This window comes from Sceloporus occidentalis, unplaced genomic scaffold (assembly GCF_023333645.1).
Source record: "Sceloporus occidentalis isolate IW3139 unplaced genomic scaffold, rSceOcc1.0.p SCAF_404, whole genome shotgun sequence".
In the NCBI taxonomy this organism is placed as follows: Eukaryota; Metazoa; Chordata; class Lepidosauria; order Squamata; family Phrynosomatidae; genus Sceloporus; species Sceloporus occidentalis.
In genome coordinates this window covers 260,374-288,117 of record NW_028317384.1, presented here as the reverse complement: position 1 = coordinate 288,117, position 27,744 = coordinate 260,374, and the positions used below count along the sequence as shown (strand labels likewise).

The window sequence follows — 27,744 nt, the reverse complement described above, 5'->3', positions numbered from 1 at the left end:
AAATGACCAAGACAGGTGAGTAAAGGGTTAATGAGATAAGACTACAATCCCTATCATCAACCCGCTGGTGAGATTCTCCAGTGTGACTACGAAGTTTGTTATTGCTGAAGGCAACGTATGACGATGACATCATTTCTCAGCTGCCCTGTTACAGAGTATCACAAAAACGCTTTCATTCATTAAAATCAGACGAACGCCCTTCGGGGTGAGAGAAATAACCCCCCCCCCCAGCATGGCTGACCCAGAGAGCTTCTCCTGCAGGAAGAGCCGGCCCCTGTATAATGTATAGCTAAATCAGCGAGCCGGCCCCCTGTATAATGTGGCTCGCTGATTGAACTATACATTATACAGGGTTCAGCCCATTCCTGGAGGAGAAGCTCCCGCGGTTGGCCCTTCATGATGTGCTGTGACGTCAGAGAGAAGAGATATCCAGCTCTCCTGCAGACTCCTTGTTTAGTGAATAAAGCCCTTTGCTGGGCGCTGTTGGGTATAAAACCCGTATCCTGCGTTATCGAAAAACTAAACGTGCGAATCTCAGGGAGTTTTATGAGAAATTCACCATCTACGTAATATTTCATACTAGGGGGGAGATTACTGGCTTCACCCCCCAGGAAAAAATACAATAAAAACGGCAGTTGTTGCTACGGCGACGATCCATCAGTGTAAACACTGTTTATCCCGATAAGACCCACCGTGTCCCCAAAACTAAATGGGGCTCCCATCACTCACAGCCCAGGTTAACGGGGGGCATTCGTCAGACATAACAACCCCCCCCCCTCATGGCAGTCCTCGTCTTGGACATCGGCTTCCGTACCAACAGACTATAAAACCCCCCAAAAAAGGAAAGAAAAACCCAAAAAACAAACATTTTAGGTAGATTTAGAATCCAGGAAAAAAAGTTTTACCAAAAGTCCCGCATTATTAACCCAAAATAAGCCCAAGTCCCATTCATCTTAAAAATGAGAATTTCATAAAACCCCAAATATTACCCTTATCCTCAAAAAAAAATCTGGTGAATTTTGGTCTCCGACAGTCATTGTAACAACAGCAAAAATTGCAGAAAAACCCAAATCCCTAATTCTTGTAACGTGTGGGGGGGTTTCAGGGCAAATATATAAACCCTTGACCCCCCCCCACCCCCAGAAATGCATGGCAGAAAAGGGGCATCCAAAAGGCTGTGATTTTCCTACAACTCCTATGATTCTGGGCCGGCCGGCGGGTTGCATCTCAGTGGCCGGCACTGCTCTTCAAGATAAGTCTGTGGGACTCTCCCAGGAATGAAGGGGTTAAGTGCAAGTAGTAAAAGTGCCCCCCCCCTGTATTGGTCTGTTCCAGATTTTCAGTAATAAAACTACAAAAAGACATAAAATAGTAATTTTTTTCAATGTTTTCTTTTTTCGTCGTTGAGGTGGCAGATGGAGGACGCGGCGGGCGGCTCGTTACCCAGCAGCTTTTCTTTAAGCCCCCAATGGCCGCCATTTCTATAGTCACCTGGTGGGGGGGGGGTTTGGGCAAATTAGAGCAGAAACCCCCCCATCTCTGGCCGGTCAAATAAAGGGGCTCGTCGCTGGCGGCCGGTAACGTTTCTCGCGAGTGCGAAAGGAAGAAGAAGAAAACGTCTCTTCTTCGGTAAGGCGAAACCTCGAGCGTCCGTCCGCAGGGCCGGCAGAAGGGTCAGCTCTCCGGGGTCAAGGTGCATCGAGTGTCGAGTCGCTCCGTTTACGGTCCCCGCGCCCCGAATGGATCCAATTCATCGTCTATAGGAGGGGGAAGGGAGAGCAGCGGTTGGGTCTCGAGGACACGGACAGCGCTTTTTCCTCCTCTTAGCGGTTTTTGATGAAGAGGCGGCCATTGCGCCCCCCGGGGTCCCTACAATCATGTCGCCGATACGGCGGACGTCACTTGGTCTCCCCGGCTTTGTATTCCGTCTCCCCGGATGACACCTGCGAGATCCGCCTGGTGGAGCCCCAGAGCTTGCGCTTGAACTGGCCGGTCTTCACCTGAAAAAAAGTAAAGACAGCGTCCAACGTAACCACGGCGACCAGTCACACGATAACGGCGGACAGAGAACCCCGGAACATGCAGCGAAGCGAAACCAAGAGGCTCTACACAAACGGCCGAGAACGCAAGATGAACCGGCAACGGCGGGAGAAGACGGGGAGAAGACCCCACGCGGCCTATGGGGGGACAGACTCCCCGGCGCTGAGAAATCACAAACCTCCAGGGGTTGTCCGGCTCCCACCACAATCAGCTTCCCGTCTTCCAAGCCCACCAACACGTGGCTGTTCTCCTTGGTCACGGACACGCAGTGCACGGGGACCTTCATGGGTAACGGGGGGGCAGCGGGGGCCAAACTGGTGGCAGAACAAAAGCTTTATTACCTTATTGATGTTATTCACGATCATTAATAGAAGGACTCATTAGCAACTAAACGGTTAAATCCGTCTGCTGAGAGACGCTCTGCTTCTATACATTATACAGAGCCCGGGGGGGGGGGACCTACCTCTGGAGGTCTCGGATCTGCAGGGAACACTGCATCGTACCCAGAACCACGAAGTCCTGCGTCACGCACATCGCCGTCACCTGCTCGTCCAGAGCCACCGAGGACAGGTGTTTGCCGTTCACCGAGAACAGGTGCAGAGCGAACTTATCCTGGTGGAGGAGACACGGCGTGAGAGGGCGCAGATCGCGCAGGAGCGCGGACCCCCAGCTCAGGTAGAGTCTAAGTCACCTCAGAAACGGACAGCCGCACGCGAAACAAAGTGCTATTTCTCTACACATTTTACAACCAGAGCTGTGGGGAGGAATAAGCGTTTATGCTCTGACCTTGAGAGAAGTCCTTCCTTCGATTATGCTCTGGAAGATGATCTGTCCTTCGAATCCCACCGCGAGGTGCGACACGGTCAGGGGCAATGTACTTTCGCACGGGGGCTTTATACACCTCATGAACTGCCCCCGCCGAACGGTGTGCACGATGATCGTTCCGTCCTACGAACGGAGCAAAAAGGGAGAGCTTAAAAAAACCAAAACAGGAGACGGAGGAGCCGTCACCCCGACACTTACCCCGCGGGGGCCGGAACAGCTTCGGTATTTGGCACAGACGCCAACGCATTTTACTTTGGTTATTGGCACTAGAAGGTAGGACTTCTGTCTCATCTAAAGCCTCCCCAGCTGCCTCCTCTGTCCGCAGGGAGCGTAGACAGGAACCAGGAAGTTGAACATGTGCCAGCGGCATACTGAGGTACACTTCCTGCTTCCAGTGGAGGCAGCCGGGGGGAGGAGTCACGACACAGAAGTCTCCAATAACTAAAGAACGCCTGCACCGATTGGCCTGCAGTAAAACGCATCGAAGCCCCCGCGTCGGCGTGCTCTGAACACGGAAGTAGCGCCGCGGCGCTCACCTTGGATCCCGACACGGCCATGTCCAACTCGGTGCTGATCGCCACGCTGGTGACCTCGTCGTCGTGGCCGTAGAGGACCTGCACAGGATTCGGGGACAGATTCCAAGAAATCCCTCCCTGCGCGAGAAATCGGGAGAGATCCAGATTACCGAGAGGTGAAGCGCGAGACAGAAAGCGGCCCCCGAGCGCAACAGACGGGGGGGGCTGCTCATATCTACAAGGCCAGGTCCGGAAACGGCTTCTCACCTGCTGGAGAACCTGCCACACCATGCAGGTCGTGTCCCGCGAGCCAGACATGAGGTAGATGCCACAGAGGTCCAGGGCCAGACACGTCACGACATCTGCAAGCAGACACACGGGGTAAGAGCACCGAGACCCTTCTATGACGTCACGGCGGATGAGAGACCCCCCCCCCATGACTGCAGCTTGCGACTTGGAATTGTTGGAGAAATATCTGGCTTGGTGGCAGCCGGTGGCAGAGCCAGAATTATCTGATCAGCTTCCTGACCCGAGGCTTTCTCCTCCCAACCCTTACAAAGCCTGCCTGAACCAATCAGCAGCTTACTAGGGGAGAGAGAGGTTAACAGGGGAGGAATAATCGTGCAGACGCTGAGACCTCGAAGGATTACAGTGAGCGCGGGAATGATTACCGATGTGCCGGGTCATGTGACCGACGACCTTCCCTCTGCTCAGAGACGTGACGCGGAGGCTGTTGTCCCAATGTCCGCCGCTGAACAGCAACTTCGCATCGTGAGACACAACCAAGGTTCTGGAAGACAGCTCGGCGCCGAGGGCAAAAGGGCCGGAAAGGAACCGCTGAGTCCTGGAAGGGACAACCGAAAACGTAGAAGAGTTCATAGAAACCTCCGCTAGAGAGGAGCCTCGGATATCATGCGCAGCCGCCTCGCCGTCTACAACCACTGTGTTTTAACAGGGCGGCTTCTTCACATTCAGCCAACGGGAACCAACCGGGTCCTCAAAACTTCAATATATATTCATATTCTATACTCTATACACACACTATACACTCTATATACACACTATATACACTCACTATACACACACTATACACTCTATATACACACTATATACACACACTATACACTCTATATACACACTATATACACTCACTATACACACACTATACACTCTATATACACACTATATACACACACTATACACTCTATACACACACTATACACTCTATACACACACTATACACTCTATACACACACTATACACTCTATATACACACTATATACACACTATACACTCTATATACACACTATATACACACACTATACACTCTATACACGCTATATACTCTATATACACTCTATATACACACTATATACACACACTATACACTCTATACACACACTATACACTCTATACACACACTATACACTCTATATACACACTATATACACACTATACACTCTATATACACACTATATACACACACTATACACTCTATACACGCTATATACTCTATATACACTCTATATACACACTATATACACACACTATACACTCTATACACACACTATACACTCTATATACACACTATATACACTCTATATACACACTATATACACACACTATACACTCTATATACACACTATATACACACTATACACTCTATATACACTCGATATGTACTGAAGGCCGATCCCTCAACATGTTTATTTTTTAAATATTGTTGTTTTCTTTTTTACCCCATTTGTAGTTTTTGCCCCATAATATAAATGTTTTCAGGCAGCTGCATATCAGCCGTTTGTATGATTCTCGCTCTGTTATCTGACCCCCGATCTACTAAACACTAGAATAGAATGACTCAGTCTTAATCACCCAGCCGGACTCTCTGACTAATGAAAGTCTATGGAGGAACGGACTTCATTAGCATCGCCGTAAAGCATCAGCTCAGTGCGGTGTTTGAGCTGGGAAAGTCACCCAAAATATCACATGACTGACAGCAACGGCGGCTCCAGGTCTGCAGATAAAGGGGGTTTATTTGGGGGAAATATTGACAGAGGGGCGACAGCTGCTGCCCCCCAACAAAACCTCACGGCAAACGCGCTCACTTGACGTTGGAGACAGTGGGGTCTTTGGTGAAGCTGAAGTAGTTGGAGATGTTCCTGTCGTAAGACAGCCAGCCGTGGGATCCCAGGAGTCCGTTTGCACTGACAGTGACCTGAAGGGTTAAATGTATCTGTTTAGCTCTGAGTAAGTAGTTGAGACAGCAGCCGGCTCCTGGAGGCCGAAACCAACGAAAAACACCCCTTACTCAAGACAGGGGGAAAATACAGAGTTTGGATTCACTTTGCTGCCCCCCAACCAACCCCCCCACGGAGAAAAGGCAGCCCTGGTCTTTGCTCATTTCCCCCCAACGATACGAAAGGCACAGCCTGCCGGGGGTCGAACCATACAGATCCGCCACCCTGCTAAGAAATACCCCTTCGAGTTACCCCCCATTCACTCACCAGCACATCCGGAGACCCCTGGGTCATGAACGAGTGGGCTTGATTTTTGGGGACAGTCGCCAGCACCAGAGGGACCCCCTCCATCATACCCTGCGTGTCACAAAACAAAAAAACATTTAGAGATACAAGGAAAGCCCCCTTCGGCCCTCCCCGGCCCCCCGCACTCTCTCTGTGCATGGAGGGGTTATTAACATCCCCGTCTGTAGCTGGATTGGGGTCCCGGACGCGGTATCATCGGGGGGGCGCCGGGGTCTCCGCAGAGACTTTTACCTCCGCAAAGAACGATTTCAGCTCCGTGAGATTCTCAAACACGTTGGGTGAAAAAGTGTCCAAGCGGGACAGCCTGCGCGCCGCGTGTTCTGCGGTCAAACGCGCCGGATGCGGCTCCTTCAAAAAAAAACAACAAAACAACTGCATTGAGTCTTAGATTCAGGAGCCGGATGTCTGCCCCATGCATGTTTAATACCCTCTACCACTTCTGCTGGGAGGCTGTTTCACTTATCTACCACCCTCTCAGTAAAGTAAAACTTCCATCCCATCTCAGTCTCTGACTCTCTAGCATTGGATTCCGCTCTCTTGTTGTAATTTTTCTCCTCCTTTGAAATAAATTCCCTCCCGTCCTTTATCCCTTTATGGATTTAAATGTCTCCCCCGCCCCCGTCGCCCCCATCTCTCTCTCTCTCGCCCCCCCGTCTCTCTCTCGACCCGCCCCCCGTCTCAGGCATGTTGTATAACCGGCACCAATAATCCAGAGCCGTAAGCGCCCGTTACAGACGCACAGAGCCCACCCTCGGAATTCTGATACCTTGAGAAGTTGGCAGGGGGTCTGCCCAAAATTACTGATGATTCCCTCCAACGCCTTCCTCTCCGTTTCATCCGCGATGGCGTCCAGATCCACTACTCCTGCAACGAGCACAAGCAAGAGCGCAAATGAGAGAATTCCGGGAACCGAACAGACCGCTGGAAAGCTGGAACCGGGAGAAACGAGCGAGGAGTCCACCGGGTGGACTAAACCGCAGTCAGCACCCGGGGGGGGATTACGGGAGGTCCCCATCCGCTCCTCCGCGTCACATCGGACCGCTTACGGGAGATTGCGAGGACCGGGCACAAAGAGACAGCCTGTCGGATTAGAGCGCAGCGTGCGCGGCGTCCCGCTCTTACCCTCGTAGGTGCAGTAATAAAAGACGTTGAGAGCCTCGACGGCCGCCGGGCCCCTCTGCTTGTAGCCGAATATTAAATCTATCCACTCGTGCAGATGAGCCGAGACGAACTCCGATTCCTGCAAGAACAAAGACGCAGCGGCGGCGGCGGGTCAGTGGAACAGCAGCACCGAAGGAAGCATCTTATACGTCTAGGTCTTCTCCCCGGCTGGCAAAGGGTCATGGGAGTTGTAGTTTATAACCCACCTCATAGAGGAATATGGGAACCCCCCCGCTGTTCACGGACAGCAAACCCAGAATTCTGGGAGTTGCACTACACCCCCCCCCCGGGGCAGTAGCCCCCCGCGATCACACAACCAGCGACCCTTTTGATCCATACCAGCGCTTTCCTGTGCTTGTAGACGAAGTCCTCCCGCGACGAGGCCCATCTCGGCAAAACCACGTCGGCCACCTTCCCGTTGGACATCTGCAGGCAGCCCAAATCGAAGCCTGAAGCCAGAAGGTCTGTTTCAGTTTCCGCCGCGTCAACACGAAACAAAAAGGGGGCGCGCATGTCCGGGGGGGGGGGGGGGGGCGGTATTTACACGCGCTTCTTACCGTTCGCATTCTCCAGAAACTCCGGGAAATAGAAGAATTCTGGTATTAACTCTTTCACATCCACGGGGTTCTCCATGCGTGCCTGCCAGGCGGCCGGTATGGAATGAAACTGCCGGTCCGAGCAGTCAAACCTGGAAAGGGTTAACAGGGGATTAATTACTAAATAAAGATACTATGTTATTATATATTATTAAAGATACTTTATCATATACATTAAAGTTATTCGTAAATATATATATATTAACACTTTATATTACTGATTATTATGTATATATTATAGAATAAAGATATGATATATAGTAAGATATTCAGAAATATATACAATACTATATGAATGATTATATTATTATGATATATATATATATATATATATATATATGATATATATGATATATATTAAAGATATTAGTAAAGCTATCATATTATAGAATATTTTATATATAAAATTATAAAATATATTAAATATTAAAAATAATTCTATTATTATAGAATATATAATCCCCCAGAGACTCACCGGCCGCTCTGCAGCTGGATGTGCAGGGTGGTGAAGGGCTCCGTGCGGATCATGTAATGCATGACGCCGGCCGCGTTGGAGTAGTGGGTGCCGTAATGAAATTTGTCCACGGTGCCCGTGGGGTCCTCAAAGCTCTCGTACCTGATGGGGGGGAAAGGACTCCGTCACACACGGCGCGCGTCTCATACGGTATTTAACGCCCTCCAACAGCAATTCTGACCGTCGGGACCCAAATCTCAGGATCAGATGCTTAGACGGCAGCAGCTCATGGCTGACCGCGCAGGCACATGGCTCAGAGGAACCGACTCGCTGACACTTACTTCTCCTTCACCTCCCTGGCGTGTCTCTCGTTCACCACTCCGATGGGCTTGGAAAGATCGCGGAAAACCTCGTGGTTATTCAAGTCCAGCGTCTCGGAGACGTAATCGCGCAAGATCCACGGGAACTGGGACACCAAAGAGAAATAAATCAGAGCCAAACGGTGCGCGCGGGTGGCTCGGCCAACCAAAGGGCGCGCGCGGGGGGGGCTCGGCCAACCAAAGGGCGCGCGCGGGGGGCTCGGCCAACCAAAGGGGGCGCGCGGGGGGGGCTCGGCCAACCAAAGGGGGCGCGTGGGGGGGGCTCAGCCAACCAAAGGGGGCGCGTGGGGGGGGCTCGGCCAACCAAAGGGCGCAGGAGGTATAACCAGGAGTCCATGGGGCAAGTGGAGTCACCATAGACAGGGTGGGTATATTAACCATTTATCATCTACCAGGCGTAATTGGCCTAATCGATGTGTTTTCCATGGAAAAATGAATTACACGGATTTTATTAAAATTGGACAATAAAACGCGCAGAAAGCGGCCCATAAACCTATTGCAGATTATATCTTCTTGGTTTTTTTGTCCAATGTAAGATTGTCTGGCAGTAAAAGGGGTCTAAAAGTGAAGCTTGCCCCCCCCCCCCGCACCACTCACCACAGGGTACTGCGACAGGTCGTTGTAAGTCCTCCCCGCTATGGTGTTCAGCTGCATGAGATACTCGAAGTTGGAAATTTCTCTGAACACCCATTTCTGGAAGACAAACGGAAGCCCGAGAGTCAAGGAAGCCGAGAGGCGACGATCCCTGCGACCGAGCGCCGCAGCCGCGCAGCCTAATGCACGACGGCCACAAATAGAGCCAAGCAGCTGCGTGTAACACGTCAACAAACACAAGGCATGCGTGTCCCAAGAGCATTCACAGTCAGTAAGCCGGCTGCTATCCCCCCCTGGGTACTAATGCACTGAACTACAGAGGGGGTATCAGGGTAACAAGGGGTTAAACAGTCCATGAATTCCAGTACCTGGGTTAATCCGGAGTCTTGCAGGAGCTCCTGGGGGGACCGGCTCCCGTACAGAGACTGGCTGGGGGGGTGCAAGCCGAGAATTCGGGAGTACACCTTATTCCGGACCTGAAACAACACACCACAGGGCTGCACGGGGTCCGTGGACAGGGGGCAACAGGGCTGCACGGGGTCCGTGGACAAGGGGCAACAGGGCGGCACGGGGTCCAGTTGCTCACTAAACACAGCTATTTTCACCTGGAGAGCTTGTGCCAACCCCCAAAAAACCTTTTTTATGCCTAATATTTATGTAAAATATCATTTTTCAGGGAATGCTAAATTCTCATAAAAGCAGGTATCGATGGGTCGTTGCCATAGAAATTGGTGATTATTGAAAGTTTTTTGTGATTAAACAGAGGAAAGTTTATTTTCTTACCGCACCAGCGGGTGCCATTTATACCGTTAACCCTTCATGTTTCAGTAAAGCAGCGGTTTAGCAGGAGTTTGGGTTTTTACAGAGAGGAGAGAATCACCTTTTTCTTGAAGTTGACGAAGTAATTCGCCTGATCGATGAAGAAGAATTCCAAGGCCGACCTGCGCAGGTTGTATCGCCGGAGGTGGACCTCGCGCAGCTGGGACAGCGGGCGCTTGAAGTCATAACCGATCCCTGCGGAGACAAGACGGCGACGTTCGAGGAGCTCGCCTCCAACACGCGGAGCCCGGAGCAGAGCGGGTCCCCAACACGGCGGAGAACACCGTTTACCGACCAGCCCCTGGGATCCGAAGGGCTCAAACCCCCAGAGCCGTCCGCCTGCGGCCCAGCTGGGGCATCGTTACTGGGAGGCTGCGGTCGGACCCCCATTACCTTCATCCGTCTCCTCCTTGTCGGTGCTCAGGTCGTAGAAGTAGACGTGCTGCGTGGTGACCTCCAGCCGGCCGGGGATCACGGCTACTATAGTGATCAACTCGCAGTCCTCCGAGATCACCAGCTTCTCCCTCTGGTTCTGCTCCTCGGACTCCGTGCTGAGAGAGGGATATACGTTATAACGTATAGAATACATTAGATATATATTGTATACGTTCTATTTTTTACTTCCTATACGTTAAAACCCGTATCCCCCGGTGCTTATAGTAAACGCGCATGTTATAAGTAGTTTATTATATAAATATGTAAATAAAAGATAGAACACCTAAAGATTCACCCATTTACAAAAGCAACTTTTAGGTAATCCTGGAAGCCCCCAGCGGATCACTGAGCAGACAGGGCAGTCCGTGAGGGCGTGAAACGGGCCGGAGCCCGCGCTGTCACTTACTGGTACGAGTTCTGCAAGAACATCAGATCCTCGTCCCCCAGCTGGTCGTCCTCCAGCTCGTTGACTTTTGCTTCCCTGGCCACGGCGAGGGGGAAAGCGTCGGCCATATTCTGCGTATGCTCGGTCCCTGGAAAACATTTAACTTCAGCAGATCCAACAACACAGGGGACCCCCCTGTCTAAAAACAACACCAGCACGCACCCTCAAAACGGGAAACGAGTGCACTCCACAAAGCCTTCCCCCCTTACCGAGATTATCTCGCAGAGCGCTGGCTTCCGCATGAGGGTCAAACATGTAATTCGGAACCAGCTTCAGCCTCATCCTGGAGTAGGTCTCTGCGCTGGACAACTTCCACTTCACCTCCGCGGGGTTTCTACCGACACAGAAAGAAACTCAGCCTGCGGAAAACTCACGTTCAGACCTACATTCCAAGCCGACCAGGTGCCTGTAACCACCCTCTTTAACCTGCAGGCAGTATAACCAGCACTTATGCCTCTTAGCCCCGCCCCCCAAGCACTCACCGGTCAGCCCAGGCTCCTCGGGGGCAGGTCAGCAGGCGCTGCAGACACTTCCACTGTCTCAGGACCGCATTATGATGGCTGACGATCTGCTTCAAGACACTGTTATAGCGCAAATTCTCAGCCCGGACTCTTCTCAACACCGGCTCCAGCACCAGATCCTGCCGGGAGGGGAATTCAAAGGAATTTTACTAGAAGGAGGGGTAATTCACACGACAGAATTACTAAAACAGATATATATATATATATCGTAAGTGCGCAAGGTTTTTTCCGAGAAAATGGAGGTCTAACTACAAGAAAAGGACCCGGATCCCCCACAGCGCTGCAGGGACCCGGATCCTCCTCTCCAGCAGCCGGTGGAGGTCTGTGAGATGGGTGGACAACCTCCGCTGCAACTGGCACTTATGCCAGGGCTTCTATGACGGAGCACCGGCGTCACATGACCTTCCCTTGCTCACTCGCAGAAGCCCCGGCGGAAGTGCCGGCAGAAGCAGCATCGCACAGACCTTCACCGGCTGCACGAGTGGCATATCAGGGGGGTATAAGGGCTTTCTGGATGCAGAGTGGCATATAGGGGGTTAAAAGAAATATAAGGGAGGCAGAGTGGAATATAGGGGGTATTAGGCATTTCTGGGGTGCAGGGTGGCAGATAAAAGGAAATAAAAACTAAATGCATTTTTCTCAATCAGTTTTTATTAAATATGAAGAATAGTTGACATGAATTAATATTTATGGTGAAACTTTTTTCCTATAGGGTCGTCTTATATTCAGAATTTCTTTTTTTTTTTTTAATTATTAACATTTGGGGGGGGGGGGGGTCATCTTATAATCAGGTTTGGAAAAAGACCTCCAAAAGCCACCAGTACCCGCCGCGTGGTTATACTGTATATCGCCTCCTGGGGTACTGCTTTAGGACAGCTGCTACAGAAAGTGTGCCCAGAGTGCCCCCGATGCCCATCTCTGCCTGCGACTAACCTGAAACTTGGTCCTGCTCTCCCCCTTCTCGCTCTCCCTCCTCAGGGAGCTGCTCATCAGCGCGTCGTAGCAGGAGTTCCAGAAGGACGACATCTGATCGTGACTCTTCCCGAATATCTCCTTCTCGAATTGTTCCATCGTCGGCAGGACCTGAGGAGACGGGAGGCCGGTGAGGACGCGATCGCAGGCTACGAGCCGCGCTAACCGTTACTCACACTCAACTAAAACATCACGGGCCGCCAAAAACATCACGGTCACGACGGATACAGAGGGCGACGGCTTCTTACATGCTTGTCGATGAAGGACCTCCACTCCGGGGTGTCGAGGAACCGCTGGAAGTCCTCGTAGAAGGTCGGGCTGCCGTTGGTTGGCGGCAGGGAGGGCAGGTGCCGCTGAAGCTCCAGGGAGTCGAAGCATCGGTCCATCAGCGTGCGCATGACGGGCACGAGCCAGGAGAACGTCTCTGTCTTGGCCTCCAGGGAGGACATCAGAGGAGCTTCGAGCTTCCCCAGCAGGAAACAGGCCTCGTCCTTCTTCAGCGCGCCGACGTTCTGAAGGAGACTGTGGAGCTTCACGTAGGCCGACGAGTGCATCTGAACGAGAAGAAACGGCGCGTCACGGGGCAACCGGAGGTCACGGGGCAACCGGAGGTCACGGGGGTCTGAAGCCTGCAGATTTCTACTGCTAATTGAACATAAAAGCTCTTCTCTTTTTTTCCCCAGTGACTGTATGTGCGACGATGTGATTGTGTGTAAATACGACTGTGTGACTGTATGCGTGTGTATATATAACTGTGTGTATGTCACTGCATGTATGTGTGTGTGATTGCATGTATGTGTATGTGATTGCATGTATGTGTGTGTGATTGCATGTATGTGTATGTGATTGCATGTATGTGTGTGTGATTGCATGTATGTGTATGTGATTGCATGTATGTGTATGTGATTGCATGTATGTGTGTGTGAAAGTGGTCAGGTACAGTAGGAGGTCGGGGGACCAACCCTAATGGCGTGACCGTCCGTCACGTATCGCACACGCGGCGTTCACTCACGTGTCTGTCTTCTAGTTTGATGAACCCCGTGATGATTCTCAGGCCAATCTGCGCCATCTCCTTCAGGTCGGACGTTCCGTTCACCAGATGGTACCAGACGGCCAGCTTGTCTAACAGGTTACTGACGCCCTCGAAAATCTGCAGCGGCCACAAAAGCTGTTAGAGATAACTGTGCACAACCCCCCGGAGCCATAAACAGGGGCACCACGGCTAATAACAGCAACGTGGCATCTACCGCACCTGCTGTGCAGCCGTTCCATGCATCAACCTCCCAACTCTTAGGGTATTCTTACTGTAAACCGACAAATCTAGCTGTATAAAGTATCGGAACAGAATGCTATTTCTGCCGCTAACAAAAATATTCTAAAAATATTTTATTAAGCCGAGAGGCTGGGAAATAAGTGGAGCAGCCGCCCAGCAGAAGTGGTAGTACAATGAGGGGATTAAACATGCATGGGATAGACAGCAGGAGAAACTGGCGACTAGACGGGGGCCGGATGGAGGAGTTGTAGTTGAAGCGTGGATGATACACCCGGCCGCGCACCTTCTCGCTCCAGAGGCTTTCATTGCTGTCTCCTTCGGAGAAGAGGAAATCCTGCAGCAGACGCAGCAGCTTCAGCGCATGCTGGGTGAGGACGGGCAAAGCGGAGGCCGCGGAGTCCTTGAGGTCGGAGTACGCCGATTCCAGCATCATCTCCAGGAGGCTTACAGAAAAACAGGGATTACCGGCTACTAAAATCCCCCAAATCCAGGGACTTTCTACAAAATTCAGTCATTTACCTAAAACGTTAAAAAATAAAACACGCCCGAGCCGGAAAACGCAATGAGGGGGTGGGGGGGCAGAGTCCGCGCACCGGCCGTGAGGGGTAAGTCCGGGGGGCTATCAGCCAGCTCCCCACCACATATTTGCCCCCTCGTGCCAGAAGGTCAAAAGCCGGTGCCCGGTATGTTTAACCCTGTGTTTCCCATCGCGGGGAGTAACGAGGAAAACTAATAAATTGTATTTAATGAAACATCTTTAATGCTGATAAACATTTTAAACAAACTTTATTAGTCCTCGTTTATAATAACGAAGCGGTTTTTGGTTGGCTGGTCGTGCCGAGGGGGCATCTCATGAAACACTCACCTCCGTTTGATTTCGTCGGGGGGTCTCACCAGCTCGCAAGCCGAGCCGAGCTTGGTCAGGACGGAGAAGACTTGCCCCCGCTCCTTCCACGCGGCGTCCTCCTGGCCCTCCACGCCTCTCCAGGTCACCGAGAAGATGATGTTGGTCAGAAGGTTGCAGAGTTCCTCCTCCGGGGTTTGCTATAAATGAGAAGACAGACGGCGGACGCGGGTAACAGAAGGAAGCAGTGGGGCCAGGTAGAGATGGTAGTCAATGCGGTCGGCCCTTACCTGGGGGTTACTGGTGTTGGAGGTCGTGTCGCTGGGCAGGGTTTCTTGGTAGCTGCTCTCGTCGAGAACGTTGGACAGGCTGGAGCTCTTCCGCGCACGCATGCCGGGGAAGGGTTTGAACGTCTCGAGCGGAGACGGTGTGCCGGGCTGGCTGACCGGGGTCTGGTTGCCGCTTTCTATGGTGGCCGCGGAGCTGGCGCTCCCTAGTTCCAGATGGAGGTCGAACGGGGACATGGAGAAGGGGGAGAGCGGCTGGTAGACGCCATCGAAGGGAAGCCCGTCACCGCAGCCGGTGTCCTCCGAGCCGGGAACGTCGGCGATGTTGGAGGAGGAGCGGCTGGCTCGGTCCGAGGAGTCGAAGGACTTGAAGTTATAAGCAGGGAACGGCTTCTCTTTGGCAGCCGGAGACAAGGAGAGGTCGGAAAAGCCTTCGGAGAGGTCTTGGTCGGAAGCCTCGAAGCCGGAGGGGAACACGGGGTACGCGTCCGGACTCTCCACCGGCCCACGGGGGCCGCACGACACATCCTTCCCGGCTCCAGACTCCTCATCTTTACTGCCCCCCATGCTCTTCAGCCGGCCAAAGTTACCCCCGTACACCGGGCTGCTTAAACTCCTCGGCCGGGACTCGTAGGACTCCTTCATGTAGAGTTTGGTGAGAATGTCCTGCCAGCCGGTCTGTCTGGCCAGGTGACGCACGATGTCGTGTTGGGAATAGATCAAGTGGAAGAGCTGCAGGAGAGACGAGAGGAGCCGACATCGTTCAGCATCCGCGGCCCCCTTTATTAATCCCCCCTCACCGTAAAGAACATACAAAGTAACACGGCTGCCACTGACAGCTTAGCAGACGGCTCCCACCCCTGAGGGAGACATCGAAAGAAAGCTTTGGAACATCAGAGCGTCAGCTTCTGGGGTCACTAACCTTCCTGCAGACGTCCAGCTTGACCGGCAGCTCTGCCCGGTGCGACAGATAAACCACGGACAGGAGGTCTATGTAGTTGGGCGACGGGTCTGAAGGAACGGAAAAGGACGGGTTACGGTCTGACGACGGAAACGCTCGGGAGCGATGGCTGCCCAGAAACCCGACAAAGAACGCGACACGGAACGGTAACATGACTTACAGCACCCCGGGAAAGGCATAAATTATATTATTTTTCTTCTCTTGTACCAAAAATCAGATTTACCGAAAAACCAGATGGAAGCCACACCGAATCGGGAGCGGGTAGTTCGGCCGGGCTTATCGCACGCAAAGGGTGGTTTAGTGACGAGACGACACAGAAGATTCCATGCCTGGCATCTCGTGAAAGGGAATCGCTGGCCGGGAGCCATAAATCTCCCCAAACGCGAGACTCCGACGCCGGTGATCTGTACCTGAACCGAGGACCTGCTCTGACAGGCAGCGGATCAGCAGCATGGTCACCGGGACGTCGCTCAGGAAGGAGATCAGCCCCTGATACCCGATTTCCTTCAGCTTCAGGCGGTGCTTGATCCGGTCACTGACCTTCTCGTTCTTCACCAGCTTGTACAGAACCTGAAACGGTCAGGCAGATCGTCGCGATTCATCAGCCATCACCAGTCCCCGCCCCCCACCAGTCCCTCTGCCCCCAGGGTGCCCGCCCCCATCAGTCCCCACCCCCATCAGTTCCCGCCTCCCAGGGTGCCCGCCACCCATCAGTCCCTGCCCCCCCGAGATGCCCGGCACCCATCAGTCCCTGCCCCCCAGGGTGCCCGCCCCCATCAGTCCCCACCCCCCATCAGTTCCCGCCTCCCAGAGAGCCCTCCACCCATCAGTCCTGGTCCCCGAGATGCCCGGCACCCATCAGTCCCTGCCCCCCAGGGTGCCCGCCCCCATCAGTCCCCACCCCCCATCAGTCCCTGCCTCCCAGGGTGCCCGCCACCCATCAGTCCCTGCCCCGCCGAGATGCCCGGCACCCATCAGTCCCTGCCCCCCCCGGGATGCCCGGCACCCATCAGTCCCTGCCCCCCCCGGGATGCCCGGCACCCATCAGTCCCTGCCCCCCCCCCGAGATGCCCGGCACCCATCAGTCGGCCAAAATCCCAATACCAACCCTGAACACTCTCTCTCTGACTTGGTCGGAGTATTTCTTCTGGACCAGCAGCGAGAAGAAGACGTCCACGTTGCCGGTCTCCGCGAGGAAGGCATAGAGATGCTCGTGGCCGGCGTTACTCTTCAGCAGACCGTGAAGCACCTCCAAGATCCCGCAGACCTGCCGCGGCCCAAAGCATCACAGATCACACAACAGCCGGATTTGGGGAATTCTGACGAGGAGACCTCTAAGGTCTGTAAAGCGCTTCTTATTTAAAGATTGTCGGCCACTAAAAAGGCATCACAAGGGTCGGCTGCTTTCCCCAAAATACACCCCAGACCAGCAGCCAATCAGAAAGGAGACGCCGGCTGATTAGTGGCGGGGGCCGCAGCGTACCTGCTCCTCGTCGCTCACGGACGCCGCGTAGTTCAGGACGGCGTGAAGGTCCTCGGCGCACGGGTTCTTCGAGAGGAAATCCTTAACGAGGCCGAACAGCGACATCTGGACCGTCTTCACGTTGTCGGCCGTCATCTGCTCTTCTTTCTGAGCCCTGCGGAGGCAAATCCCCGACCCGAGCTTAGAGCGGCGGCCGCAGCGGGGGCAACGAGACTTTACGGCGCGGCTCGCGGGTACCGAGTGAGACTAGGGATTTATTCACTAAACCTGCCCCCTTTATACCCCTGGGTGATCGCTGCCTGCGGGCAGACCACATGCGCAGACGTGTCCCTAGCGGCCCCCGGGGAGAGGTGACCCTGCGGACTCACCCGTAATGCCTGCGCAGCGAGTCCAGGACGTACTGAGCGCCGTATTTCTTACGAATCCTTTGCTTGTGATCCTTCATGATGGAGGAGAGATACTGAATGTGACCTGAGAGGAAGAAGACCCCGTTAACCCGCGGCGAGCCAGCAGAGACCCCAAACAGACACAACGGCAAGGGGGCCATCCTATAACAAAACAATGGGGGCATCGATAACCCCTTCCGTGCCAGGAGAGGGCACATGAGCAGGGAGGACGGGCAGATCGGAAACGGCCTCTGCCGGGAGTCAGACTCTTTCTGCAGCAGACATACCGAGCCTGACGGCGAAGTCGCTGCTGCTCCAGATGCGGAAGTCGAAGAGAAGATGCTGGTAGAGATGGTGGAGGAGGAGACCGGGACCTTCGGACGCCATCTGGTCCATCAGCATCTGAGAGGCCATCAGGACGTTCATGTCCAGGGTGAGCGGAGACACCTGGGGGAGAAAGGAACCAATTAAAACCAACCGGGGCTTCTAGGGGGGCTGACGGCTAGCCTGCCTCCTACAGACCACGGGGCCCGGCCCCCAGGAGCCCATCGGCAGCCGGGAGATACGGACGTCTCGGCCAGAGATGGGGGGCGGGTGCTACAAGGTTACTTAGCCCTTCGGGGAGAAGTTGCGTGACCTGAAAGGGTTAACCCTCTACCTGACGGGCCCCCACCGCACGTTCGAATAACTTTACGCGTATTTACAGTTTTCACAGCGAAGACGGCCATCTGCTGCCTGAGCACTAAGCGGGACGCACCTTTATATGGTGCAGGAAGACATGCAACACGTTTCCACACGTGACAGCTCATGACATCACACCTGCATGGCAGTTCAGATGCGTGTGCGATGATGTCATCACACTGGCTGCGTATGCGTAAGGGTTGACAATGCAGATCGGTGCGTTGTGCTGCGGCGCAGGCGCTAATGTGTTGCTCGTCCGCATCATGCGCAAGCCTCATCTTTACTCATCGCTCTTATGGTTGTATAACTGGTGCAAGACTCGGCGAGGAGGTGGGTGACGGACGGGCCGTTTTCTCACTTTCTGCAGCAGCGCTCCGATGATGGCCGGCCCGTGGCACTGAAGGAGACTCTCGTGGTTGACCGGATGGTTCTGGATGAAGTTTTTTACCATCAGCAGGAAGGCGGCCACCCCGTTCCTCTCCAACCGGCTTTCTGCGCAGGGAGGGGGCAAATATTTCGGAGAATACGGTCACAAAAACCCTCAACAATGTGGGGGGTAAATGCTTGCGTAGCCTAGAGCCCCCCACGTCAAAGGAGAATCCCGATGCTTCCTCGACCCACATCCGTATTTAATCAGTTCCCCCGCGTTGCGCCAACACAGGCCACGGCGCACACACTAACGGAGGAACCCGGGGGGGGGGGGTGATGCCAGGAGCCAAGTAATAGTTACCCCCCCAGAGTAAACGTTAAGGGTATCAGTCCGAGGTTCTGATGAGACCCCGGAGAGCTGCCCCAGGGGTCCCAACTCATGTTCCATACGCTGAGAGTAACCCTTTCCTACCCCACAACAAATATAAATTACCGGAGGATTTCCCCAGAGGAAGCTGCATTCCCTGCGCGTTTCGCGAGGACGTCAGTTCCGGGCCGACTAAGTCGTGCGTCTCCTGGGCACCGGAGGCTTCGACCGTCTGCTGTGCCACCTGCTGAAGCAGAGGGAGCAGCGCGCCCATCCCCCCTATACAATTGACCACATCCTGGGGAGGAAAAACATGCAGAAAACATAAAGGCGGGTTTAATACATACATGCGGCTTATTTTAATCTCTACGCGGGGAGTACAGACTGTGACGTAGGGGCCGAGCATATGCACTACGAGAGCCAAGGAAAATACCTTCACGTCCCAGGTGACGACCCGGTGTCCCGTCAGGCGGCCGTCCAGGGAGCGGCTCGGGGAAAGGTCCAGGCAGATGTTATTTTTTGAAGCCTAAAAAGAAATCCCCATAATGAAGAATTGTGAAAAAGAACAAATCCCGGCAAAAAAACACAAATCCACAGAAAATAAAGGAAAAAAATCCCCCCAAAAAATTTGCGATCATAAACTTTCACCCCAATAAACTGAACCCCTGCCCCCCCCCCGAGAGATACTTTGTATCTGTTACAGAGAGCCGACCACAAGGCTGACAGAACAGGAACCGGAGTCCTCGTGGATTTTAGATCAGATGAGTGGGTAGGAGGAAGGGCGGCGGGGCGAGCGGACTCACCCGCGGGGTATAGAAGGGCGGCGGGGCGAGCGGACTCACCTGCGGGGTATAGAAGAGCGGCGGGGCGAGCGGACTCACCTGCGGGGTATAGAAGAGCGGCGGGGGGAGCGGACTCACCTGCGGGGTATAGAAGGGCGGCGGGGCGAGCGGACTCACCCGCGGGGTATAGAAGGGCGGCGGGGCGAGCGGACTCACCTGCGGGGTATAGAAGAGCGGCGGGGCGAGCGGACTCACCTGCGGGGTATAGAAGAGCGGCGGGGGAGCGGACTCACCTGCGGGGTATAGAAGGGCAGCGGGGCGAGCGGACTCACCTGCGGGGTATAGAAGAGCGGCGGGGCGAGCGGACTCACCTGCGGGGTATAGAAGAGCGGCGGGGCGAGCGGACTCACCTGCGGGGTATAGAAGAGCATGAGTTTGGTGTTCAGCTCATGGAGTTCCCCGTCCAGCTTGAATGGAGACACCAGGTTGGGTCCTAACGGAAGAAGCTGAAGTTTAGCAGAAATATGGATCGACGCTGGTAAATTCCCGCACCGTATTACTCTCTCCCACTTCTGCTGGGAGGCTGTTCCACTTAGCTACCACCCATTCATTAAAAAAAAAAATCCTTCTTTTCCATCTCAGTCTCTGGCTCTCTAGCGTTAGATTCCGGCCTCTTGTTCTAGTAAAGACTATTATCACACGAGACGAATCCCAATAATAATAATAATAATAAGAGATTAGATGCGCGACTTACCGGCCGCAAAGAGCGCCTTCACCTGAGCCGGCTGTAGAGAGTCGTGAAAGATGGACACGGTGCCGAGGTGGCCCTCCAGTGATGTCGGCGTCCCCCACTCTATGTCTTGGCTCCCAGCCGCTATGGTGGACACCAGCCCTTCCCGAGGACTCGGCCCTCCCAAGATCCCCCACCCGGGCCCGGCGGCCGTGGCGGGGAAGGACTGGGAGCGGCTGAGAGCGGAGTGCGAGGCGAAGGCGAGGTCCGGGGCGTGCGACGGGGACGTGAAGACCGTGGTGGTCGTGCGGTGGCCGGCGGAGCCGATGCAGCAGGACGTGAAGGACTGCCGAGGAGAAGCAAAAACTTATCGTAGGGGCGTATTCACTAAACCAGGAGTTTGCAGGAGAGATGAACGTCGCCTCCCCTCGCCTTCAGCGCGCATTCAGAGCGACGTCGGGGAACTCATGAGATTAAAAATTACCAGTTTAGTAAATAAACCCAAAATAATAATAATAATAATAATAATAATAAATAATAAAAAGGTGGCCCTATTCTGGCCGAGCCCCCTGGCAGGGAGCGGCGGTCATCCTACATCATCACAGTAGATCCCCGGCAAAAGGAGCCGCAGAGCGACCAGATTCCCTGGTGATCCGGTGCCGTCATGCAAACCCTTCTCCAGGCTGCCGGAGAGCATCTCACGCGCCCCGCGGCATCCTGGGAAATCGGAATCGCTTGCGCAGGACGCGTACCTCGTTTAAGGATGGGAAGCGCAGCTGGGCCACTTTCCTCAGCTCACCGTCGGTATAAATATTCACCATATTCTGCCCAAAAGGCCTCCGTCCGGCCACGTGAACGATGTCCACGCAGTGCTGCCAAACCACAAAACCACAGTGCGCGCTTAGAGACGCGAGGAAGACCCTTCCCAACCATCGCTAACGGCGGCCCTTAACAACTTAACAGGAGAGAGATTGGGGAGGAATAATCCCGCAGACCCTGAGAACAGGGAGTTATGTTTCTATTATATAGATATCTGGTTTATTAACCTTTAAAAAACATTTATTTGTGGGCGGTCCAGAAAAAAAAAAAAAAAAAAAAAAAAAAAAGAGGATTTGGATAAAACGACAGAAATTCATTACATTGACATAAAATATAAACATTTCTCGTTTTCCAGACGTTAAACCAAAATCTTCTTTGTTTATTTATTTTGCAATATATTATATTATTTGCCCCATAATCATTACAGGCTGTCTGGTTGCTCGATGCCAGGGTATGTACGAGGGGTGGCTCGGGGGCACGCGTTCTGCCCCCCGCTGCGGCCGGCACTCACCCACAGGGCGTCGTTGAAGTGTATCTCGGGAAGCGCCACCGTCATGTATTCCTTCTTGGTGCAGACGGCGACCACGAGCATCCCGTCCATGGTGAAGAACGCCTCGAAGCCGGTGCCGCTGCCTGAGAAGAAACTGAACAGAAAGCGCGGTGAGCCGGAGGGGCCGATCTGCTAAACATTCACGGGGTTAGCGGGATCAGCGGGAGGATGCGGTATACGGCAATACGCCGCCACGTGATCACAAGTAACCACTTTATCTCACGGGAGCGGAGATCAGTGGCAGCCTGTGGCAGAACCAGCATTTTACACAGTAATAGGAAAAACCTGGTTTTATCTCATTTTGCCCCAATAAACCCCCTTTATCTGCAGTCCTGGAGCCGCCGTCGCTGTCAGTCATGTGATATTTTGGGTGACTTTCCCGACTCAAACACCGCACCGAGCTGCTGCTTTACGGCGATGCTGATGAAGTCCTTTCTATCTTATAGATAAGACGAGGCGGTTCGGTGATGAAGGCGACGCTCGCCCCGGGTTTCGTTACCTGTACAGCTGCTTGCGCTTCCGTCCGGTAATCAGCTCGTCCTTCACGTCTTCATTCAGACAAACCCAGGCGTGGAACGCGAAGCCGGCTCCTGGCCACCTCTGCATGGCGGGTACCATAATACCAGACATGCTGGGCGTCAGATCAAAATACTGCAGAGCCCTCTCCGGCCCGTCCATCCTGGCCATGGCAGACAGCGCGCGGATGACCTGAGTGGCGTACGGATGGGCGCAGTTCCCGTCGGTCCTGAGCAGCTTAACGAGGCGCTTCAGCTCGGTGGGCCTGATGGACAGCCGGCCCAGAACCTGCAGAAGGTAAATCAGATTCTCCGCGCACTTCTCATCCAACGCCGTCTGGTTCTGGAGAGCGGCGAGGAGATGGCCGACCATCCCGGCCTGGACACAGGTCACCCGGTTCCGGAGCGACGAGTTACAGGTGAACTTCAGCCACTCGGACACCAGGATCTGGAGATCCCGCGGCGCCAGCTCAGGGATCCACTGGACCAACATGAGGAGCGGCTGCTCATTCTGGATCGCCTGGACAGAACCCGAGTCATGGGCGGCTTCCACGGCCTGCGGGCAACAAAAAAGGGCACTTAATAAAAACAAAAAGAAACAAAAGAGCAGCGCGTCTCGCGTTCACGCGCCGTCTGCTAGAAGATCCCAGCGTAGAAGGAATGGGTTAATTTTCTCCACTACGGGGAAAAAAAAACGTCTCCAAAACCCCAAAAAATCTATATACATTTTCAAAAAGTGTATAAACGGCGAGGCCGCTCCAATCAGCACAACCTTTTCTGTCTCTATTGATTGCCCTACTTTTTTTTTTTTGGCACATTTTTGGGGAAAATTGGAAGGAATTTTGCATTCTTGTTTCAGAAAACACATTCTAGGGCTTGAGGACGGAGTTAAAACGGCGTCACCATGTTCAGGAGCTCCTGGAGGAGGCGTTTGGAGGGTCGGCATCGGCTCTTCAGGACTTCGAAGAGGTGAGAATATCCGATCCGCTCTTTGAATACTTCCTTCGGGGGACAAAACAGAAAAACAGAAATAAACGTATAATTCCGAGGAAAAAAAATGATCAAAGTGTAAAATTTCACTCAGTTTCAGGCTATAACTGTCGTTAAAAAAATTAAGTTCCTAGAATATAAACTAAAACCAGTTATTTCTCATAAAAAAAATTCAAAAATATTTTACATTTAAATGTCCTGTTTTCCAGCACTGGGGGGGAGCAGTTTCCGTGGGCACCGGTGTCCCTACTTCCTGTTTAATGTCCAGCACAGGAAATGCTCAACTCAACGAGAGTCAAGGGAAATGTCTTCCCCCGTGCTGGGTAAATTACAGTTCCTTTCGCATTAAAATATTTCCAGTTATGGAACCCTCTATATCGGGGCAGATACAGCGTAACCGATAGATAAACCCGGACGGGGGGGGGGCAGATACAGCGTAACCGATAAATAAACCGGGACGGGGGGCAGATACAGCGTCATTGATAAATAAACCGGGACGCAGCGCCTACCTTGGCGGACGGGGAATTCCTCATGATGGAAGTCAGGACGCTGATGGCGTTCACCGTGATGGAGTCCGAGTCGCTGTCAAGCACCTGAATGAGGGGAAAGAGTTAACGGGCCACAAATGGTTAAGTCTCTGGACGGCAAAGATGGATACCATCACCAAGCGACCCAAATTAAAACAGCCATGCACGGGGGCCAGATCGGCCCTCTTACAGCCAGACATGAACAGGGCAGCCCCGCCACCAAGGCCAGCAACTCCGCCGCCTTCAGGTCAGCAATGCCAACGATCTGCATTACGCCGAGGTTTGCTTACACATCGCTACCACTTCGGCTGGGAGGCTGTTCCACTTATCTACCATCCTATGGGTAAAGTAAGACTTCCTTACGTTAAATCTAAGCCTCCGAGCCTCTCGTAGATTACGGCCTCTTGTTCTAACGTTTATAAAGATACATTAATCAACAACTGTGGCCATAAGGATAGCCGAAGCCCACCACTGAGGGGCGCCAGAGGACTGCAATGACAACCCCAGGGACTGAGGGGAAGGACTATGCGGCCAGAAGAGCCCTGCCCCCCTTTCCTTCACCCTGCGACCCCCGGGGGGGGTGTAGAATGTTTTTAGTTACTTTGATGACCGATAACAGGACAGCTCGGCTGCGAACGTCCTCCGTTCAATAAAAACATGAAGAGACTTCGGTGCCCTGAAAGCTGGCAGGGAGCAGGAGATTTTTGCTCCTCTTTTGTGTGATTTTTTGGCACCAGAATATTTTATTATCCCAAATCCTCTGCTCGCAGATTATACAGTTTACAGGGCGCCTTCTTCCACCGAGCCAGACCACAATATTATTCTGTTTCCATAGAAGGTGAACCAGCGGACGCGATTATCCAAATGACGACGCCTCCTTTCCTCGCTTAATTCTTCGCTGATAAAAAGTTATTTACAGACATTCTATCCATTGTACAGCGCTGCGGAATACGATGGCGCTATATAAAACAATATCGAGTATTCCGTATACTGAATCATTTGGTAAGCGGTAGAATTCCTGGTACCAAGGACCCTAATTATAAACGAGGGAAATCGAGTAACGGGGGGTATTTTGGCATCTGCCACCCCTTCTAATTACCCCTCGGGGGGCAGGATTCTGCTTTTCATACATCGTATCTTTAATCCTAGACGTCTGATTATCCGCAGCGCCGCGGGGACCGTCCTCGAGGGATCCCCCATCTGCTGCATCAAGATTCGCACGTGCGATGATGTCATAACGTCTCCGCAGAACAAAGAACGCGGACCCCCCCGGGAGACGGGGGCCAGCAACTGCCCCAGAACTACCGGCTCAAAGGGAGCTCGACGGGAGAGATTCCACTTAAACGTTATATTTTATTCCAAAAAGCTAATTATTATCATTACATAGCGCCAACGTACTCCGCGGCGCAGCACAGAGGATCACTCAGACCTTCACCGGGAAACGAGTCCAAAACACGAGGAAAACTACAAAAAGGAAGCTGTGTTGGGAAATTTTAAACGCTGTCTTATCACTATGGCAACCAGTTCTGTTAACTGATCCGCTTTTACTACTTTGCATTAGAATGGCTTTTTTTAAATATCCCCCCCCCCAAAAAACACATTTATTATAGAAACCGTTATTATTCTACAGAGGTTTGTGAGATGTTTGGGGCAGAGAGGGTTATAAGCGGATACCGTCCCTCACAGTCCCGTTATCTGGGGGGGGGGAACCCAAATAAACCTGAAAAAAATAAAAAAAAGAATCATTTCATTGAAGATTTGGTTCGATAAACGTGGGAATTGTCGCCGCGAGGTTTTTTTAGTTGTTTTTTTTTTAAACACTTCCTTTCGCATGCAAAATAATTTAAACGGCGAGAAAGGAGAGCACCATCTGCACCAAACACAGCGAGGGCCGGATCGGCCAGGCATGCAAATCAACGCTAATCTCGCTCCAAGGCCCCAATACGATCATCAGCCAAAATCCACCCAAAATATACAGCAGAAAGACCACCCCAAACCCTCTACAAGCGCCATGGCGGAAGCGCGTCGGTGCCAGCGGGGAGATCCGGCAGCAGCACATGCTATGCCGGACGCGCATGCGCGCTGATATCATCAACCGAGGGCATTTAACCTCACATGAGTAGTGAGGACCAGGATCTGACTACAGGAGTAAGAGGTTAGATTTCTGTTATGAGCCGGGACTGCCATGTGCAGGATCTGCCGGGGGGGAGCTCAGAGAGATCGCCGGGGGTCCGGCTTATACGGCAGGACCACCTGTGTCTATCCGACAAGCCGCCGGGACCCACTGCTGACACCACGCATTTCGCTTTACAGGAAGCAGGACAAGGAAAGCCACGTCACAGCAGCACACGCCACGGTATACCTTCCCGATATCGAGCTCGGTGAGCAGCTGAGTGGCGAGATCCCTCCGGCAGCGGCTGCCCAGGTAAAGCTGCGGGGGCAGGAGGGGTTAGAAAGGTCACATCAGCCACACGGCGAGGAACACAAAGGGTTAATGACGCGGCACAGCTGGACGGTGCGTCTGAGATACGGCAAAGCTGCGGCACGGATGCGGCTCGGAAAACAAAACGGACCAAAAAGTGTGAAATTTCCCCCAACGTAACCGGACGGTACATGCGCGAGAACCGCTGGGTTTCCAGTATTAAATTATGGCAAAAAAGAGAAAACATCCCGTCTATTTTGGGGTCTTGATAACAATCTGTTCCCAGAGGGGGGCTACTAATATAAAATAATTAACTAGATTGTAAGCTCTTGTGAGCCTCTCCTGTCTGTATCAATATATCAGAACAATAAGTAACTTGAAAAAGTGATACATCTGAAAAAGGGACCTCTGAGGCCTTGGAAGCTACAAGCGACTCCATATCCTGCTTTATTATTGCTCGGCAGGTAAAGCAATCGCTGACTTAAGACTTTTATTTATTTATTTATTTTTGCAAAGGACATAAGAACACGCAGCCTACTGAACCCGCAGAGCTTACTCTCTAACACAGACGCGGCCGCACTCACCTGACTGTTCTGAACGAGGCGAATGATGTGCTCAAAGCAGTTGTTGCTGAGGAATACGGCTTGTAAGACGGGTCTGTCAGGGCAGCTCAGCATTTCAGGAATGGCCCCTAACGGAGAAGGGGAGAGCGTTAGTCCCGGCACAGGACTCGTCAGGCTCCTCTTCAGGCGGCATGGCAGGGCAAGCGATGAAACACGGGACTTCAGAGAACACACAGGTTATAATCCTGAGCAAGCGAGCATGCATGCGCAAGAATAAATATATGGGGGGGCGATCATTTAAGTGGTTGCTATGGCGATTGCACCACAATTACTTTTGTTTTTAAATTCACATTTTCTGTTAAATCCGATAAAAACCCCGGCAACATTTCTTGGAATTTTCTAAAATTTGGGACTAATTGTTTTTTTTGTTTTTTTTATTTCATATAGAAAATCAGCGGGAATTTTGGGGAAAGAATAAATTCTGCTGTCTAACTTTAAAACAATTAAAGTTCATGCGGTTTTTTTTAGCCCCTCCTGACGGGCCCTCGGGGAGCACCTGGCAGCGCATGCGATTCCTGTAACCCATTATCCTACGAGGTGATCGTGGAGAGCGAGCCGCGGGGCGAGTGAAGGTATTGATAAGGGGGGACGTACGGAGCATGCTGACGCGCAGGGTGAGAAGACCCTCCTCCCAGTGCGACTCCGATGCCGCCGGCGGCCGGTCGCAGTTGAGGACCTTGAAGTAGCTGTCGAGGACGGTGCGGATGTCGACCCGCCGCTGGCTGGGGCTGCCGTGCAGGACGTGGATCACGGCGATCAGACACTCCAGCGTCAGCTGCAGGATGCGCAGGTTCCGGCCCCCGGGGGCCGCGCACCAGCTCTGCAGGACCAGCAT

The 27,744-nt window shown here is 52.9% G+C and overlaps 1 protein-coding gene across 1 annotated transcript; it reads right to left on the bottom strand.

Annotated features, from left to right (window-relative positions):
• Positions 1-1,898: 1,898 nt before the first annotated feature.
• LOC149272880 (neurobeachin-like protein 2) lies at positions 1,899-27,744 on the bottom strand. The gene is made up of 47 exons (XM_089506645.1): positions 27,504-27,744; positions 26,871-26,977; positions 23,847-23,930; positions 23,251-23,349; positions 22,332-22,903; positions 21,794-21,926; positions 21,216-21,335; positions 20,488-20,809; positions 20,144-20,226; positions 19,385-19,477; positions 19,047-19,249; positions 18,574-18,703; positions 17,822-17,981; positions 17,517-17,619; positions 17,149-17,302; positions 16,774-16,932; positions 16,076-16,235; positions 15,627-15,715; positions 14,708-15,436; positions 14,439-14,617; positions 13,857-14,016; positions 13,313-13,450; positions 12,549-12,854; positions 12,262-12,411; positions 11,290-11,447; positions 11,017-11,141; positions 10,775-10,895; positions 10,321-10,478; positions 9,989-10,122; positions 9,477-9,584; positions 9,112-9,207; positions 8,476-8,600; positions 8,156-8,296; positions 7,642-7,772; positions 7,424-7,533; positions 7,046-7,163; positions 6,690-6,787; positions 6,155-6,271; positions 5,885-5,974; positions 5,486-5,595; positions 4,052-4,224; positions 3,648-3,742; positions 3,402-3,518; positions 2,827-2,988; positions 2,504-2,652; positions 2,219-2,354; positions 1,899-2,000 (listed from the first exon to the last, which is right to left on the bottom strand). The coding sequence occupies exons 1-47, from the start codon at positions 27,742-27,744 to the stop codon at positions 1,899-1,901; spliced, it is 7,548 nt and encodes a 2,515-aa protein (XP_089362771.1).

What these genes read in the sequence shown, in the direction of transcription:
- LOC149272880 (XM_089506645.1), bottom strand. Translation starts at nt 27,744, where the DNA reads ATGCTGGTCCTGCAGAGCTGGTGCGCGGCCCCCGGGGGCCGGAACCTG. An exon ending in TTGTTGTGGGGTAGGAAAGG is followed by an intron (nt 18,704 to 19,046) that starts GTTACTCTCAGC and finishes CTGCGCAGAAAG; the next exon opens with CCGGTTGGAGAGGAACGGGG. An exon ending in AAAGCCTCTGGAGCGAGAAG is followed by an intron (nt 13,451 to 13,856) that starts GTGCGCGGCCGG and finishes TGGCCGCTGCAG; the next exon opens with ATTTTCGAGGGCGTCAGTAA.